At 40.4% G+C, this 15,181-nt stretch overlaps 2 protein-coding genes across 3 annotated transcripts; one reads left to right on the top strand and one right to left on the bottom strand.

Annotated features, from left to right (window-relative positions):
* Window positions 1-75: 75 nt before the first annotated feature.
* Window positions 76-4,488, bottom strand: ankrd46a (ankyrin repeat domain 46a). The gene is made up of 4 exons (XM_076275124.1): window positions 4,378-4,488; window positions 3,625-3,964; window positions 3,308-3,466; window positions 76-844 (listed from the first exon to the last, which is right to left on the bottom strand). Exons 2-4 carry the CDS (start codon window positions 3,930-3,932, stop codon window positions 628-630), a joined length of 684 nt encoding a protein of 227 aa, XP_076131239.1. The 5' UTR covers window positions 3,933-3,964; window positions 4,378-4,488; the 3' UTR covers window positions 76-627.
* A 62-nt stretch (window positions 4,489-4,550) lies between these two features.
* On the top strand, window positions 4,551-11,595 carry atg4a (autophagy related 4A, cysteine peptidase). 2 transcript variants are annotated; one of them, XM_076275122.1, is made up of 13 exons: window positions 4,551-4,658; window positions 5,648-5,758; window positions 6,112-6,183; window positions 7,268-7,366; window positions 7,688-7,789; window positions 8,145-8,217; window positions 8,367-8,446; window positions 8,684-8,901; window positions 9,318-9,396; window positions 9,633-9,775; window positions 9,929-9,985; window positions 10,129-10,240; window positions 10,553-11,595. In XM_076275122.1, exons 1-13 carry the CDS (start codon window positions 4,649-4,651, stop codon window positions 10,615-10,617), a joined length of 1,221 nt encoding a protein of 406 aa, XP_076131237.1. In that variant the 5' UTR covers window positions 4,551-4,648; the 3' UTR covers window positions 10,618-11,595. The 2 variants fall into 2 exon arrangements, with proteins under 2 accessions (XP_076131237.1, XP_076131238.1); XM_076275123.1 differs by lacking the exon at window positions 4,551-4,658 and adding an exon at window positions 5,092-5,109.
* Window positions 11,596-15,181: the final 3,586 nt, after the last annotated feature.

The following is a 15,181-nucleotide window of genomic DNA, read 5'->3' as shown; positions in this document are numbered from 1 at the left end:
GTGCTCTGGGTTTGGCCAGCTGTATTTTGTCTCTACCCAAGGCATGCAGTGACGTAGGATGAATACAAAAGCCGATTTTAGAGTAAGTTATTCAAACACTTTTATTGAGTAATATTGACATGACAATGGACAAAGTACAAATAAGACATAATTATGAAACATACAGCAAGGGAAAAAAGATAACTGTAACCACTCGGCATGTCAGTATTCGCTTCTTTAGTTCTTGCATGAAATGTAGAAAAATGCAAATTCTTTAACCTAAATGTTTCTAGGCCTAGGCTAAATTGGTAGATTTTCACAAACAATTATAACAGATCACAAAAAGATCTGTAAAAATGTGTGTAGGTGTGCGTGCATTAAGCCAACAGGAGAAGTGTGTGCCCGAGTATCATCACCTCTTTCCTCAATAGGCCTAACAGTCATCTTGGCAATTAGTTATACCACACAAACAGATTTTGTTGTCAATTACTTTTTGATCATCTTCATATATCCATGTATGCAATTCTTATTTATTACATGATGTATCAGTTGGTCCAGGATATAAGTCCATGGCATGGCATCACCATGACAGAGATAAGGGTGCAGTGAGTGGAGATGCATTTTGAGATGAAATTGTCTCCATGTGGTTTAACGCACCAGCTCTAACTGGTTGGATGCAAAGGGTAGCACTCCACTGACGTAGTATGCAATACCGAGGGACAACAGGGCGATGACTAACAGCAGCAGCAGCACCCTCCAGAATCCAAGGTCTTCCACAAATTCCTGCCAGGTGGTACGAAAACTGGAGAGAACTCCTTCATTGTCATGTAGGTGAGGGTTGAGAAGGGAATGGCTTTCCATGGCACTATTGGGGGAAAAAAATGCAATGTTTAGTTAATAGGGTATACTATAACACTTAAATTTAATACATTGGGACAATTTTGATGCTGATCCAACAGCTTATGAAAGACTTGTTTTGTTCATCATAGAGTCCATCAAATGTTGCTTCAGGCCTTTTTGGCTGTGCCACATGGATAACATTTTGTGAGTACTAGGTTCTCATTCGCAGAAATAGACACGCAATAGAGAAGAAAAATTAGTCATTCTGTAGAGCTACTAATGGGTCCTTACTATAACTGTAAACTCTGTTTCTCTTTGGTAAAAAGTAATCGGACATTTCCAGAGATACTGTGAGAAGACAAATAATATTAACTACATTATTTATAACCACAGTTTAAATATCATCAGAAAAATCAGGTAACACTTGCTGTATCATATAAAATGTAAAGAATCACAATGATATGATATCACAATACCCTCTGTGGCAATTCCCACCTCTTCTACTTCTACCTTTTTACCCAACAATTTGCCTCAATTATAAGACTTGGGTTTCACAGGTCTTTGCAATGGGTCATCACGTCTTCTATCTAGATCAGTGTTTCTCAAAGTGTGGTGCATGGACCAATGGTGGTGCGCAAGCTATCCCTAGTGGTCCACAAGCAGATGTGGTCAAATATATGGTTTTATATCAGTGTTTATTAAACTGCCTATGCAAAGTTGCAAGTCACATAAGTGAAAAAACAAGTTGTTTGCAATATTGAACCAACCATGTAAATTCAAAAGTATTGTTTGAACTGTTTTAGTCCTGACAGAGTTCAACGAGAACAGTTTTGCAGTACTGCCTATGCCAGGGGTCGGCAAATAGTGGCCCGCGGGCCAATTTTGGCCCGCCATTGATTCTATCTGGCCCGCGAGATGACGTTAATTTGCTGTTGAATGAATTTTTTTTTTAACCCCATGTTTTTAAAAAGAAAAAAAGGCCTACAGCAATCCCATCAATTTCAAAACATTTATTGAGGTATAGATGATAGTCCTACTAAAGTGACAAAACAGGTGGAACATCCTTGCAGTTATCCATGACGCACAGGTCGGAACGGTATTGGCACGCGAGTGCGCGTAATCTTGTGCAAAAAAAAAACAACAGTGTCCTGTCTCCCTCTTCCAGTGGGCAAGGTCAAAAATAGCCTATGTTTCGTTAAATTAATAGGCTTGCCATTAAGAAATGCAGGCAGGCTCAACACATACCTCTGCTTCCATTCTTCTTTGTAGGTCCTGCATTCTGAATCAATTTTTCTTTTCAAGGCTTTTGACAACGACATTTTGCATCGATAACTAGCATATAGCAATGTTCAGCTAATCATTTACACGTCATCCAAAAGAATAATATTTGTAGCCTACACATTAGTTACGGCAAGTTGCTAGGCAAGTCGCCTGTTTCATGAGAGACGACAGGAGATGCAGCAGGCGGCATAAAAACAGCGCACATAAGCAAATAAACGTTTTTAATGGAATTAAATTAAATGAATTTTAAAAGTTAGATGATGTTTATTTTAATATAATATAATAATTAATAATTTAAATAGTAGGTCTATAACCCCCCCCCCCCCCCCCCCCCCCCCCCCATTACAAAAGCTATGGCCCGCGATGCCATTGTCTGAAAAAAAATTGGCCCGGGTCCAAACGTAATTGCCGACCCCTGGCCTATGCAGTATTTCTTTTCTAGATATATTGGGAGTTAGTGAGTTTTTTTTATTTATTTATTTTTTATCGGTCAAGTGGCACTTGGTCTGAAAATGTTTGAGAAACACTGATCTAGATTCACCCAACCAGGAATCCAGTACTTCAGAAGGTCAACTGTACATCCTGTGGTGTAGGGTGATACTACAGGTAAGTATTACAGAAAAGTATTAGGATATCACAGTAACCAACTATACACTTGAAATAATAATACAAAACACGTAACATTATAACTTCTGGAGACTGCATAGAGCTAAATGATGCCTCGTCTCCTTTCGGTTCACAATTTTATTTTATTCACAAACTGCATGCCAGATTTGGAGTGCCATTAACTTTGTATGGCGAGTAATTTTGGTCTTATTATCCAATCACTTCCAAATGCCTCAAGCTCATTCTGGATCATCTGGGACAGACAGTTCCAGACCATAATGAACACTTTAAATTATTAAATTATGAATTATTACATTTCGTACAGACAGTACCCCGTAACCTCGAGAAACAGAGATATTATTTGAAAAATCACCAGTTTCCCTAAATTACTAAATACACTAAATTCCAATACTGACCCACAGTTTACATGGGTGTTTGGGGCTTGGATTTTGGAGTGTGATTTTGGAGTGGGGCTTGGATTTTCATGTGTGCAAAAACTTTTCTACTTTCTTAGGATTTCTCTTCTTATGGCTTGCCAATATGTTACTGAAATGGAAGTGAGGATACATGTTCCATAAGAAAAACTACCAACATGGCTAACCTCTCGTTCTCAGCCAACTGCATCTTCTCCAGGCTGGAGTGAGAGCTTCGGTTGAAGCCCTTCACCTCTTGCTCCTCAAGTCCCTCCAAAAGACGAAGTGCATCCTTGTTCACACCACGCCTTTTTGCCAGAACAAGAGGGGTTGCTCCGTTGTGATTACTGCAGATGTAAGAAAATAGACATTTTGGGAATGAGAACCATGTATTTATAGCCATTAAAGAAAATCCAGCATCCAAAAAAAAACCCTTGGGGTCTGCATGGCAATGAATGTAGGGAACCTCAGCTTAAAGGTTTACCTGACAATAACTCAAACTCACCAGATGTCAATCTTCAGTCCATTGGACACCAGAAACTGGATGGTGTCGACATGCCCACACATATGTAAGGCAGTGTTGCCTTGAACATCCGTGGCCAAGAGGTCTGCCCCAAACTTGTGCAGGAGGCGGCATATGTCTACGTTCCCTCTGGCAGCCGCGAGGTGCATGCCCGTGCGCCCGCGGCAGTCCCGGGTGTTGGGGTCAAAGCCGCATTCTAACAGGCGTTTGCTGTAACTCAGGTCGCCGTCAATGCAGGCCTGCAGTAATGGCACTGTCTGCGGCGAGTCGTTGATGAAAACATAGGACATGCCTGGTGGTCCTCCTGCAACTTCTGAGTAGCCTACAGTGAATCAAATGGCAGTGGTGAAAACCTGATTGAAACTAGGGCTTATTTTGTGTTATATAATATGACGTAAACACCGTTATAACAACTGCCTTGTGTCGTCTAGCTAACTTGGTACATTTAATTCATCTGACACAAACATTACACCATTACCCTAATGGAAAATGGCAGCTTCCCGTAAACAGATAACGTTAAGGGAAAGCATCTAGTAAACAGAGAGCAGAGAAGCATCGGAGATCGGACGCTGCTGATGACAACAAACAATCAATTCACTCAGTAGTAGTAGAAAATGGCTAACGTTAGCTTTGTTAACAAGCCAGTTGTTACATGTATTAAATGCGCAAATCTGCAGAAACGCAAACAGCACAGATGAACAAATGAATAAAACACAATTGATTCACATGCATTACCTGGTTCTTCTCCCAAAAGTAAAACAAATTAAAATCGCCTGGGCCCGTCGTTTGCTAACAGTTTCCAGCTTCTCACGTACGCACAGGTTCTGACAAGACTACGACGACCAAAATTCCCTGCATTGTTTTCTTCATCAAGACGCTCATTCTCATGGGTATGGTAGTTTACCGGTGCCATTGGTGATGTTCTGTGCAACAACTGGACTACATTACCCAGAATGTAGCGCGTTGTATTTGTATCGTTGACTTTAAACGCCGATGACAGCCCAGTATGGAGGCAGGTAAGATTTTTTAAAAGGAAAAATAAGACTTAATTCGACCACAATGTTAAATTCCTCTGTTCTTGAAAGCAACTAGTAATGCTTAGAATGCCATGTCTATGCAGATGTTCAGCTACCTTTTCTTACTCCTTGAGTCTTTCCTGTAGAGAATTTCGTTACAGTCTCAAGTTTTCTCATTGTTCCCTGGTTGGCCTATCATATTTTAATCATTGCCCCGGCATTGGTACTGCAAACTACGAACGTTTCAAAATATGAATAGCGAACAATCAATACACGTTGTGATTTGTTTCTGCAAGGCTGTTGTTCAGAATTAGTTTTGTGTGTCGCTGTGAAACTGGGCAGATGTTCAGTTACCCCTCCTATACACTGGCCAGCTACAGAATACACGCTATCGCTACTTTCTTTATGTAGCCTACTGGACAGAGAAGAAGCAACGCGAAGAGATATTTCGGTAACACTGTTTAACCCGATGCTGTTGTCATTGCAAAAGTCTTATGTTACACAACCTAGCTGCTCAGACGGTTTGCCTTTGACCAGGAAACCATCGTTGTTAATATAAAGAAACAGACAGCTTTGCGTGTCATGATTTGTCTTCTGTGAAAATTGCTGGTGGATCACCGATTTTTGTGTTTAGCCTATATTTCAAAGAAATAGGACCTATTGGGATAGCCCACGCTTCGCCCCTATGTCTGCAGACATATCTTGAGCAAGCTACAATACTTTTCTTGACTATGTCTACGTCGCTTTGATGCTTTCGTGTGTTTCTGATCAAAGTGCGTGCATGTACAGTAGAGACGGTTCATTAACCTCATAAAACTTAAATTCAAATCAGGCGGATATCCTGGCGCTGGATGTTTTTTATTTATTTTTGAATTCTTACACGTTTTCCCGGTGTTACTTATGTTGTTCACAACATACTTCTGAAGTTCTGAGTGTGCCACGACACTTCTTCTAACACAACATACTTCTGTCATTGTCATCTCTTGTAGTTCTGGCCAAGTATGAAAACCAGATCAACGTGTTTTCAGACTATTTGGAAGAACTGCCTGACTCAGATGAACCAGTGTGGATACTAGGGGAACGTTACAATATTAAAACAGGTACAGTTGGGGCAATGCTACATACACACAAACACACACACACAAAATTCTTCCAGATATGACCTATATTTGGGTCCAAGTGTAAATATTCAGGTAAATATTTGTCTAGTGCCTTACTACATCATTATAATTAAGGAATAGCACACAAGACACAGATCGAAATTTTACAGCTGCCAAGGCTGTTGTTGGCATGACAAAACCAAGTGCTTTTGTTCTATTTGCCAATCTCTGATAGAAAGAATCCATCTCAGTGGGTGATTAAATAGTTAAGCATCATCTTGTATTATTTGTTGTCATAACTGAAGTCTTTTGTTTAAGTGCTGACATCTCGTATGTCTTGTTTTTTTCTGTAGAGAAATCTGAGCTGCTTTCAGATGTGCGCTCACGCCTGTGGTTTACATACAGAAAGAAATTTTCTCCTATAGGTGAGTCTCTCACATGTGACTGGTGTTTGTTTTTGCATTTTGTTTATGGATTCTGCTCACACAAATCAGCTCTGATACAGGACTCTATAGTTAAAGAAGTTTGTACTGAGACTGTGATGTCAGTGAGTCTATACATAGTCTTTCTGGGCAATATTTGCTTGAAGTTGTTGATATGGGTTAGTCTTGCAGGGCCAGTGATATATAGCACCTTAATTTTTGAGACAACCTGACATGTTAAAACACCTTAAACCAGTCAGACTATTTATGAAAGCAGACTGCAAATTAATTGGTACAGAGTTTGTTGCATTTGGGAAATCATGAGCATTTAGGAGGAAAGCCAGTTTCGCCCCTTTCAGTTTCTGACAACATTCAACAATTCCAACAAGCTAGCTCCAGATAGTATTCCCTCACCATTAAAGCTTGAGCGACTAGGTATGTGGTGATTGTGTCCATGCATCTCCTTGCTTGTGACCTTACTTTCTCAAGTTTCTGCACAGCATTATTTAAATTGCAAAGTCCTTTTCCACTCATTCCACTCTGTTGCCATCCTGCAACCCTGTATCACATCGTCAGCCACTGAGAATCCAGAATATCCATATGCACTTACCATTCACTTCCCTTCTTCCCTCCTTCTGCTGCTTTCACCTCCTTCTCCTTCTACCACTATCTCCTTCAACACACTTGACTAGTACTCTCATCCTCTGGTAGTAGCAATGACTATACAGTCATTGGGTAGTAGTATTTATGGTTACCTAAAGTCTTCTCTGTATATATATATATATATATATTCAGCTAGCCGAGTGGTATATATATATATATATATATATATTGTTACCTATGGTCTCCTCTGCTTTGTAGCCTGAATGTTTTTCTTCATTTTGTAAGACACTTTGGATGAAAGTGTCTTTTAAATGAATAAATGTAAATGCAATGGTGTCTTCTGTTTGGAAAGCAACTTACAGCATGACCCAGGCAGTGCCCGGCAAAGGGGCGTATACGGCAGGCAATAAATACAATTGGTGAATATAAATATTCATATGTATGTTGAAGTGTTAAAGATGTCCACATGATGACACATTTCTAGGTGGTACAGGGCCCTGCTCAGATGCTGGCTGGGGCTGTATGCTGCGCTGCGGACAGATGATCCTGGGGCAGGCTCTGGTCTGCAGTCATCTGGGAAGAGGTGAGGGGGGCCAAGATCATTCTTACCTACACTCACCACACCTATGCTTACAGTGAATACAGATTTGAGAACATGGGGAAATAGTTTTTCTTTGAGCAGTAACTTCTTTGAAGAACCCCATCTGACCGTACTGTATTCTCAATGTAATTGGAATTTTAATAGTTAATTCCTTAGAAATCATCTAGCTTAAATGTCAATTTCCTCAGTGTTGTGTGTAAATTGGGAGAAAAACATTCAAATCAATTGAATCATTATAATTAATGCGGCGCTGCTTACAGAAGCACAGAGTTCTGATGTTGTCCCTCTCTTCCTGTACTACAGAATGGAGATGGGTGTCAGAGGGAGAGCGGCCCACGGAGTACCACCGAATCCTGCACTGTTTTTTAGATAAGAAAGATAGCTGTTACTCTATCCACCAAATGGGTAAGTTAAAAACATCCCAACTGTTGCCTGGATAGCATTATTGTTAAACCCTTAAAGGTGTAGGTTTTTGAACATTCTAAGTTCCGCAACAATTGAAGGTTCTAAAATTCTATGTTGAATTCAATGAACCCAGATATTCTTTAGAATGTTAATTTCTCAACATTCCCGTCACACCGGTGTGACGGTACTCCTTTAAGGGTTAATGACTGTAAGCCTTGATTCAGGATTCAGGATTTCTCAGGCCTTTTCTTTTGATGATGTTACAGTAAAAGAAGCAAAAGATTATGGAATATCCACACATGTGTGCACACGGCTATATATTCCTAATCCTTATCATGTGTGTTTGAACCCACAGCTCAGATGGGAGTTGGTGAAGGGAAATCTGTTGGAGAGTGGTATGGTCCAAACACTGTGGCCCAAGTGCTGAGGTAAGACTTTCCCTGTCCCGCACACTACTTTTTTATATCAACACAATTGTACTGTAAGTTAGAACACATCAACATTGTAATTGTAACCGTTGTAGTTCAGTTGGCACCAAAATGCAAATGTGAGTGGGTTTGCCTTCTGTTGCTTACAGGAAACTTGCTTTGTTTGACGAGTGGAACTCTCTGGCTGTATATGTGGCGATGGACAATACTGTGGTGATAGAAGACATAAGTGAGTCTGTCGTTATTATACTGTGTGTTTCTCAAATGTACATGGTTCCAAATGTTATCTTACGCTGTTCTTAGTGCCTTCAGATATTTCGAAAATAGAGAAAGTGATCTGCGCAGCAGTACCTTGTCTTTGAACATGTCGTATCAGGGATTCCGTGTCTTACTCTTCTCTCTCCTTTACTAACCTGTAAGTCAGGTTATTGATTCATCCTCACTCCCCTCTTGTCACCCACCCTAGAGAAGCAGTGTCAGCAGGCAGACCGTGAGAGCAGGCCGAGTCGCCCGAGTGCTTCAGGAGAGTCGACGGAGCATGGCTGCTCGTCCAGACCCTTGGCCTGGCCCTTCTCCCAACCCAACGCCCAGGAGCCATCCTCACGCTGGAGGCCCCTGCTGCTGGTCATCCCCCTACGGATGGGCATCAACAGCATCAACCCCGTCTACATCCAAGCCCTCAAGGTGCTGTGGTCGGCTAGCTGAGTGGTATCAACACTCCTGCTTCAGATTCTGATAACTAAGGAATACAATAGATTATACTTTCCTTTACGGTTGCTTTAAAATTGTCCAATCTGTCAGGCGGGTGTGCACCTGAAGCATTCCATTAGCGATTAAAAATGATTTTAAAAGATGAAACGGCCCGTTTTCACGTCTGGTGTAGTTGCTTCCATTGGTTATAGTGGAAGCAAATAGTACACTCTACAAACAGTGCGCATCAGTTACATGCCTGGTGTAGCCTGCCTGTTAAAAATACAAAGAACTGCAAGAAACAAATAACTGAATAAATAGCATCTGCCATGTTTTGACGTGGTTCCATTATCTTCTCTGTTATATTAAAATTGTAGCTTTGAATAATCATTGTTCATTTCGATCTATAGGAGTGTTTCAAAATGCCGCAGTCATGTGGTGTACTGGGGGGGAAGCCCAACCTGGCGTATTACTTCATTGGATACATAGGTGAGTTCCATGTTTTGTACTATACACCTCTACAATCACAACAGTAATTTGTGTGGGGTATTGTTGATTATGCTTAGCTTATGGAATAGACTTTAAGGGAGTGTATACTGTATGTATAAATAAAAAAGACTTATTCAGTGTGGCGTTAACTCTTTTAGGGAAATCTTTTGCAGCTAAAATGAAAATGTGTGGCTGAATCCTCTCCTTTTTTTGTTTGTTTGTTTGTTTGTTTCTAGGAGATGAACTCATTTATTTAGATCCCCATAACACACAACCAGCTGTTGACTCGGAATCAGGCACTATAGTGGACGACCAGAGTTACCACTGTCAGAGAACCCCTCACATGAAGATCACCAGCTTGGATCCATCTGTGGCATTGGTGAGTATACTTGAAAATAAATACACTAATAAAAATGCTTTGAGATCACACATTTACTATACATGTTATTGTACACCAAGGTGAACAAGCTGCACTACATGTGTGTCATGTAGTGATGGTTAATTATGGGCTTAAATGTTTTGTTTTTTCAAGGGATTTTTCTGTAAGAGTGAAGAGGACTTTGACAGCTGGTGTAACCTTATCCAACAGGTATGTGTCCTTAATGAATACTTTGACTTTTTTTATTCATTGTAGACAATTCAGTATTGTAAATATTTAGATTATGGCAAACATAATCTAATCTTAAATTAGTTGTTTCAGACTCAGAAGTCCTTCTGCTCTTGACTTTGTAGGAAATTCTGAAGAAGAGGAATCTGCGGATGTTTGAGCTGGTGGACAAACACCCCTCTCACTGGCCACCGTTTGTCCCACCCACCAAACCAGAAGTTCAGACCACGGGAGCAGGTACTCAGACACACAAACACACACTGTAAAATGTTTTTGTTCAAAACTCTGCCTGGTCATAAAAACATGTGAGAGACCAATTGTTGCGTTGCAATAGCCTCACTTAAATCTGAAGAGAGACAAAGTTGTGCCTTTCCTAAAACATGGACACTTTCTGTATGAAATATTCTTCTCTTCTTGGTGGTATTCAAGGAATTTTGTGAATTTTCAAGGAATAGTTTAAAACCCATTTTTGAAAAAACATCCCTGTGTGTCAACACCAAAGCGATAAAGCCTCTGAACCTGCATATCTCACTATGCTTCAATCTACAGAGTTCATTGAGTCCACAGACCAGCTGTTTGAGTCGGAGGAGGAGTTTGAGATCCTGAATGTGTGATGTGGCGTCCATCTCCTTGCCCTGTCCACCTGATGACCACGGAGCTTCTGTTGAGACCCCCCCCCCCAATCCCACCTACCCAGCAGCCCCCCCCTCTTCCTCCCCCAAAGCTCCTTACTGTGCTCTACAAGTGCCTCAGAACAACTTCAACATCAAGCACAAAGTGATTACCATTACGCAAAAAAAACAAAAAAAACAAGAAAAACGATGTATACACATACACACAGAAAAATATACTAACAAACAAAAAGACTACAACAGCGAACCACAGCAAAAGACAATTTCAGAAGTATTGATGTTTGGAAGTACAGGAGAACCTGGGCAAAGATGGAGTGGAGATACTGAATGATGTATATTCACAGTGTATAGGGTTTGTACAGCTTGCGCTCTCTTTTTTGCTGTTGTACTTGTATACAGGGAAAAGCAAAGGATCAGGGTGTCCCTCTTCCCTCCATGTTATCCCCCTCTCTATGAGCTCTGTGTACAAGTGTTTTACCTTAATCTTTTTTAATTCTCAAACAAAACAAAGACAACTGCAAACTGTTCAGTTGCAAACTACAGTGTACTGTAATAACCGTGTGACCCGGAGTCATACAAACCATCTTCCCTGATTCTCGGGGGAAGAAGAGGACTTATGTGAGGACTGCTGCAAGGACTGTTTCTTTTGGAGAAGCTTTCATCTTGAATCAGACACACACACACACACACACATTCTCTTCGTCCTGATATCAGGAGACAGTGCATATGCAGCGTGTGTTTTTTTCCTCAGTATTAAATAATCGCATACACAAAAGCAGACATTCACAACAATGAAACAAACTGTACATGAAAAGTGCCTCACTATTAATATTTATGGTCTTGAATGGTTTTGGCATGGATGCTCGGTCCCTGCCACTTGGTTACTGGAACGGGTAACGTAGTGCACACCCCACACTCATGTATATACACCTGACAATAAAGATATTTAAATCCCCTTCACGGTGTCTCTGAAGAGCTAGTTCTGTAACAGCTGGCAAATAAAAAAAAAACTCATCTTATGTATGTCTTGCCAGAGGTGTATTCCAAGTAGGTGGTTACGTGGCAGATCTGGGTAAGTTAACCAAGAGGAAGTGGTAAACCTCCTAATAGAATAGCCCTTTGGCTTTGTTTAGTTCAGCAATTGAAGCCCCCTGGGCTGTTCTATTATCAGATTTACAACTTCCTCTGGGTTATCTTACCCCAGTCTGCCACTAAACCACCTATTTGGACTCATTGGCTCATAGCTAAATAAGTCATACACATCTTTTCAGATATGTCGTTTGCAAATTAGTTGTCTGAGTGTGTGTTAACTATCTTCTAACCAAATAAGGCATAAGATTTCAAAGCAAAAATTAATCTAATCTGCGTTAGGGTAAAAAAAAAGGTAAAGTGAGGTTATTGGCATGTTTGCCACTAGGGGGCACCATGTAGCCTCCAATGAAATGGGTGCGTCATCATGTTATTTAAAACACACACACACACCTCATCTCAACTTTGATCTATGGATGTTAACTTTGGATTATTATGATACTTGCCGGTTGTGAGGAATTATTATGGGTACAAGTAGCCTATGCTGCAGTACAAACATTAATATGCATAAATGTCCAGCCAAAGAAAAAAACAAAATTCTCTCTCCTTTGGTGACTGGGTAAACATTTTTTTAGCATGGCTAGCATAAAGTGATATGTAATAAACTATGAGATAAAAAGGATATTCATATTCATAATGATCATGCTTCAATTGTTCAACTTGGTTCTTTGGTTCTGGTGGAGGCATCCAATCTACTGGAGGAGCCAACATGACAAAATCAAGATGACAAAACCAAGTCAGGGATCAAGGATACCTTGGCACTTTTTTATTGCAATAGCTCTATTACAAGCAAATCAATCTGATAAATATACACCAAAATAAAATATAAAAATGTTAAACAGACAAAATCCACACACACCTCGTCCTTTACACAGAGAGTACTGTAGGATATGTGTGGCATCATGGTTAACAAAGAGAAGGGATATCAAAATTACAATATTTACATAGGAAGACGGCATAAATAATGATAGATTTAATCATTATCCTTTTTCTGCTGCGTCACAATCAAGATTGTGACACATAATACAAAAGGATGGCAGGGAGTGACAGAATATGAGCATTTTAACAACTCAGTCTTTCACTGTCTCTCTTTCATACACAGACACACACGCACAGACACAAGCACCCAAACACACATTCACACTCATACACACATACACCCAAACGTTCACTTGAACACATCATTTTCAGCAAATTTTTAGCTCAATTCAGTATTGACTTGTTGCGCTCATAGCTGAGCTCAAGGTACAAAACACAAGCTTGTTTACTTTTCAGGCTGTGATGATCATTGTATGTGGGTAATTCCAAAGAAGATATACTACTGTTATTTTTTTTCCTCAATTTCACATTGTTACTTACATTTAAAGCAATTCAATATCGTGACACAATAGCATGACACAAAAAAGCTAGCAAAAGAAACGGGGCAGCCATGAACAAACTATCATTTCAAGTCATGGGGTATTTCACTTACAGGAGATTTGTCACATTTTCCTCTGAACAGGCGGACTACTAATGTAAAGCTAACACACATCTCACAACACAGCTGTCCAACACAACCCTTACCCAACATGTCTTTATGTAAAGCTTCCAGGTACAGGCAATAAGGGACCATTTAACAACCTTTTAATAAGAAATAACCTGGCCCAAAAATGGGGGCAAAAAAATAACAAGTCAAGAAGCAGATTTTATGTACACATCCAGTATCTCTCCATAATACAGTAGCACGTCTACAGTAGCCCGTGAGGTCTCTGCCCAGATGGGCTGTGTATGGTAAGGGCGACTGCCCACTTTGTTAGGCAAAACAATGAAGAAAAGCACCGAGAACAGGGGTTCATGGGACTCCAGAGGGTCACTGAGGTGTACCGGTTGAAAGTATTTGACACTCCACCAGCTACCCTGTGCTACATAAGTCAAATCACCCTTCACTAGTGAGAGCGATTGCAGCCTTCACTGTGTGTCATACCAGGAGCCTAAAAGTACCTCGAATGTACCGTTACTGAAGGCCTACAATGAGTGTGGTGCCTTTACTGTCTGTAAACATTATGCAAAATTGTACTGTAGATGTGAAGATGCAAGAGCCCTGCAGCCATTTCTGCATTTGAGATCTGTATTGAACTCTGGCTTTCCCAAAGTAGAGTGAAGCCTTGCACTGCACTAAACGTGACGCATGAATGAGGTCTTAGGTCATGATGCAATTTAGTGAAAGACTCCGATGTGGTAAACTGGATCCATAATGGCAAATTGAAATGAAGCATGTAGTCGTGTGAAATTTGGAACTTGTGGAATTTGGAACTTTTATGGGTAATATGCTTTACTAGGAAAGGTTGGCGCACAGGTAATTTGCACCCATTGATATAACTTGGGCAGAAATGTTCACCCAGGTAACACAAAGAGTGAGTGAGTGAGTGAGTGAGAAGTTAAGCTGTATCAGCTGTAGCTCTCGTTTGATATAACCTGCAGAAAAGAAGTCAATTTAATCACAAAAGTCTGAATCGCACTCTGAGCTAACTCTCTAACTTACACTAAATGTTCAAAGTAAACAAACATCGAAGGTAATTCATTATATGAACCGTACAAATGACAGCTAGCATTTAAAAAAAGAAAAAGAAAAACAGTATAGTTCACAATGAAAATAGTATACCCTTATGCACATTCTGCAATGTGAGTCATTGCTCCTTGGAAAAATATACATTTATATAAATTAAAGTCAATATAAATAAATACTGGGGAGGCAGGTGTGGTAGGAGGAGGTGGAGGACGAGGGGATGATTGGCATTGTGACTCAAGCAGCTCTTCAAAGGTCAAAGTCTGAAGGTCACGTGTACCACATGACGCAGGCCGAGGCCCGGCGGGTGTAAGTGCTGATGTGCGGATGATGAAGTCCGTACCATAGTGAGGCGTGAGAGGAGGCGCCATGCCAACGGATGTGGCTGTGGCATGCGGTTGGTTGTCAAGTAAACATACTGTAAGTAAACATACTGTAACTCAAGAAGTAATCCAAACAACTGTTTTGTTGTTGTTGTAGTAAAAATAAATCATAATACAAGACACAAAACAAACCGTGAAGAACTTAAAACCAGTCACTGAGGCAGTTATGTTAAAAACGATGCAGAACAAAAGTAGTTGTGCAATTATTATTGTTTGAGTGGGAGTATGATTGTTCCTGGAGGTCTGATGTTCGCTCCTTCAGAATTCAGTTTATGATCCAGCCCCTTCCAGAGTAGGACATACTCAATCTAGAGAAAAAGAGATAGAGAGAGGGAGAGAAAGAGAGAAAAAGATGTTTTTTAGGATATGTAAATAGGGTGCTGTGCATGGCATCTTGCCATTCTTGGAGATGAGGTTTATTGTATCTTTTGCCCTTTCAGCAATATTACTTACTAAGGTTAATATTTTATTTTCTACTCGTTGGGAGACCACACCAACCAGTCCTCCCATTTGCACTCTTGATAGGAAT

The sequence above is a fragment of the Alosa pseudoharengus genome, unplaced genomic scaffold, assembly GCF_046254945.1.
Source record: "Alosa pseudoharengus isolate Yale_2024_CS ecotype anadromous, Long Island Sound unplaced genomic scaffold, YU_APseudo_1.1 YU_APseudo_1.1_scf_8, whole genome shotgun sequence".
NCBI classification, from domain to species: Eukaryota; Metazoa; Chordata; class Actinopteri; order Clupeiformes; family Clupeidae; genus Alosa; species Alosa pseudoharengus.
The sequence above is the reverse complement of the archived record's forward strand: the minus strand, read 5'-3'. Positions and strand labels throughout refer to the sequence as shown.

Excerpts from the sequence above, each read along its gene's own strand:
- atg4a (XM_076275122.1), top strand. Across the intron at positions 5,759-6,111 it reads ACGTTACAATATTAAAACAG|AGAAATCTGAGCTGCTTTCA; the intron begins GTACAGTTGGGG and ends TTTTTTCTGTAG. Across the intron at positions 6,184-7,267 it reads AAAGAAATTTTCTCCTATAG|GTGGTACAGGGCCCTGCTCA; the intron begins GTGAGTCTCTCA and ends ACACATTTCTAG.
- ankrd46a (XM_076275124.1), bottom strand. The coding sequence starts at position 3,932 with ATGTCCTATGTTTTCATCAACGACTCGCCGCAGACAGTGCCATTACTG. Across the intron at positions 3,467-3,624 it reads GGACTGAAGATTGACATCTG|TAATCACAACGGAGCAACCC; the intron begins GTGAGTTTGAGT and ends TTACATCTGCAG. Across the intron at positions 845-3,307 it reads CAGTTGGCTGAGAACGAGAG|TGCCATGGAAAGCCATTCCC; the intron begins GTTAGCCATGTT and ends TTCCCCCAATAG.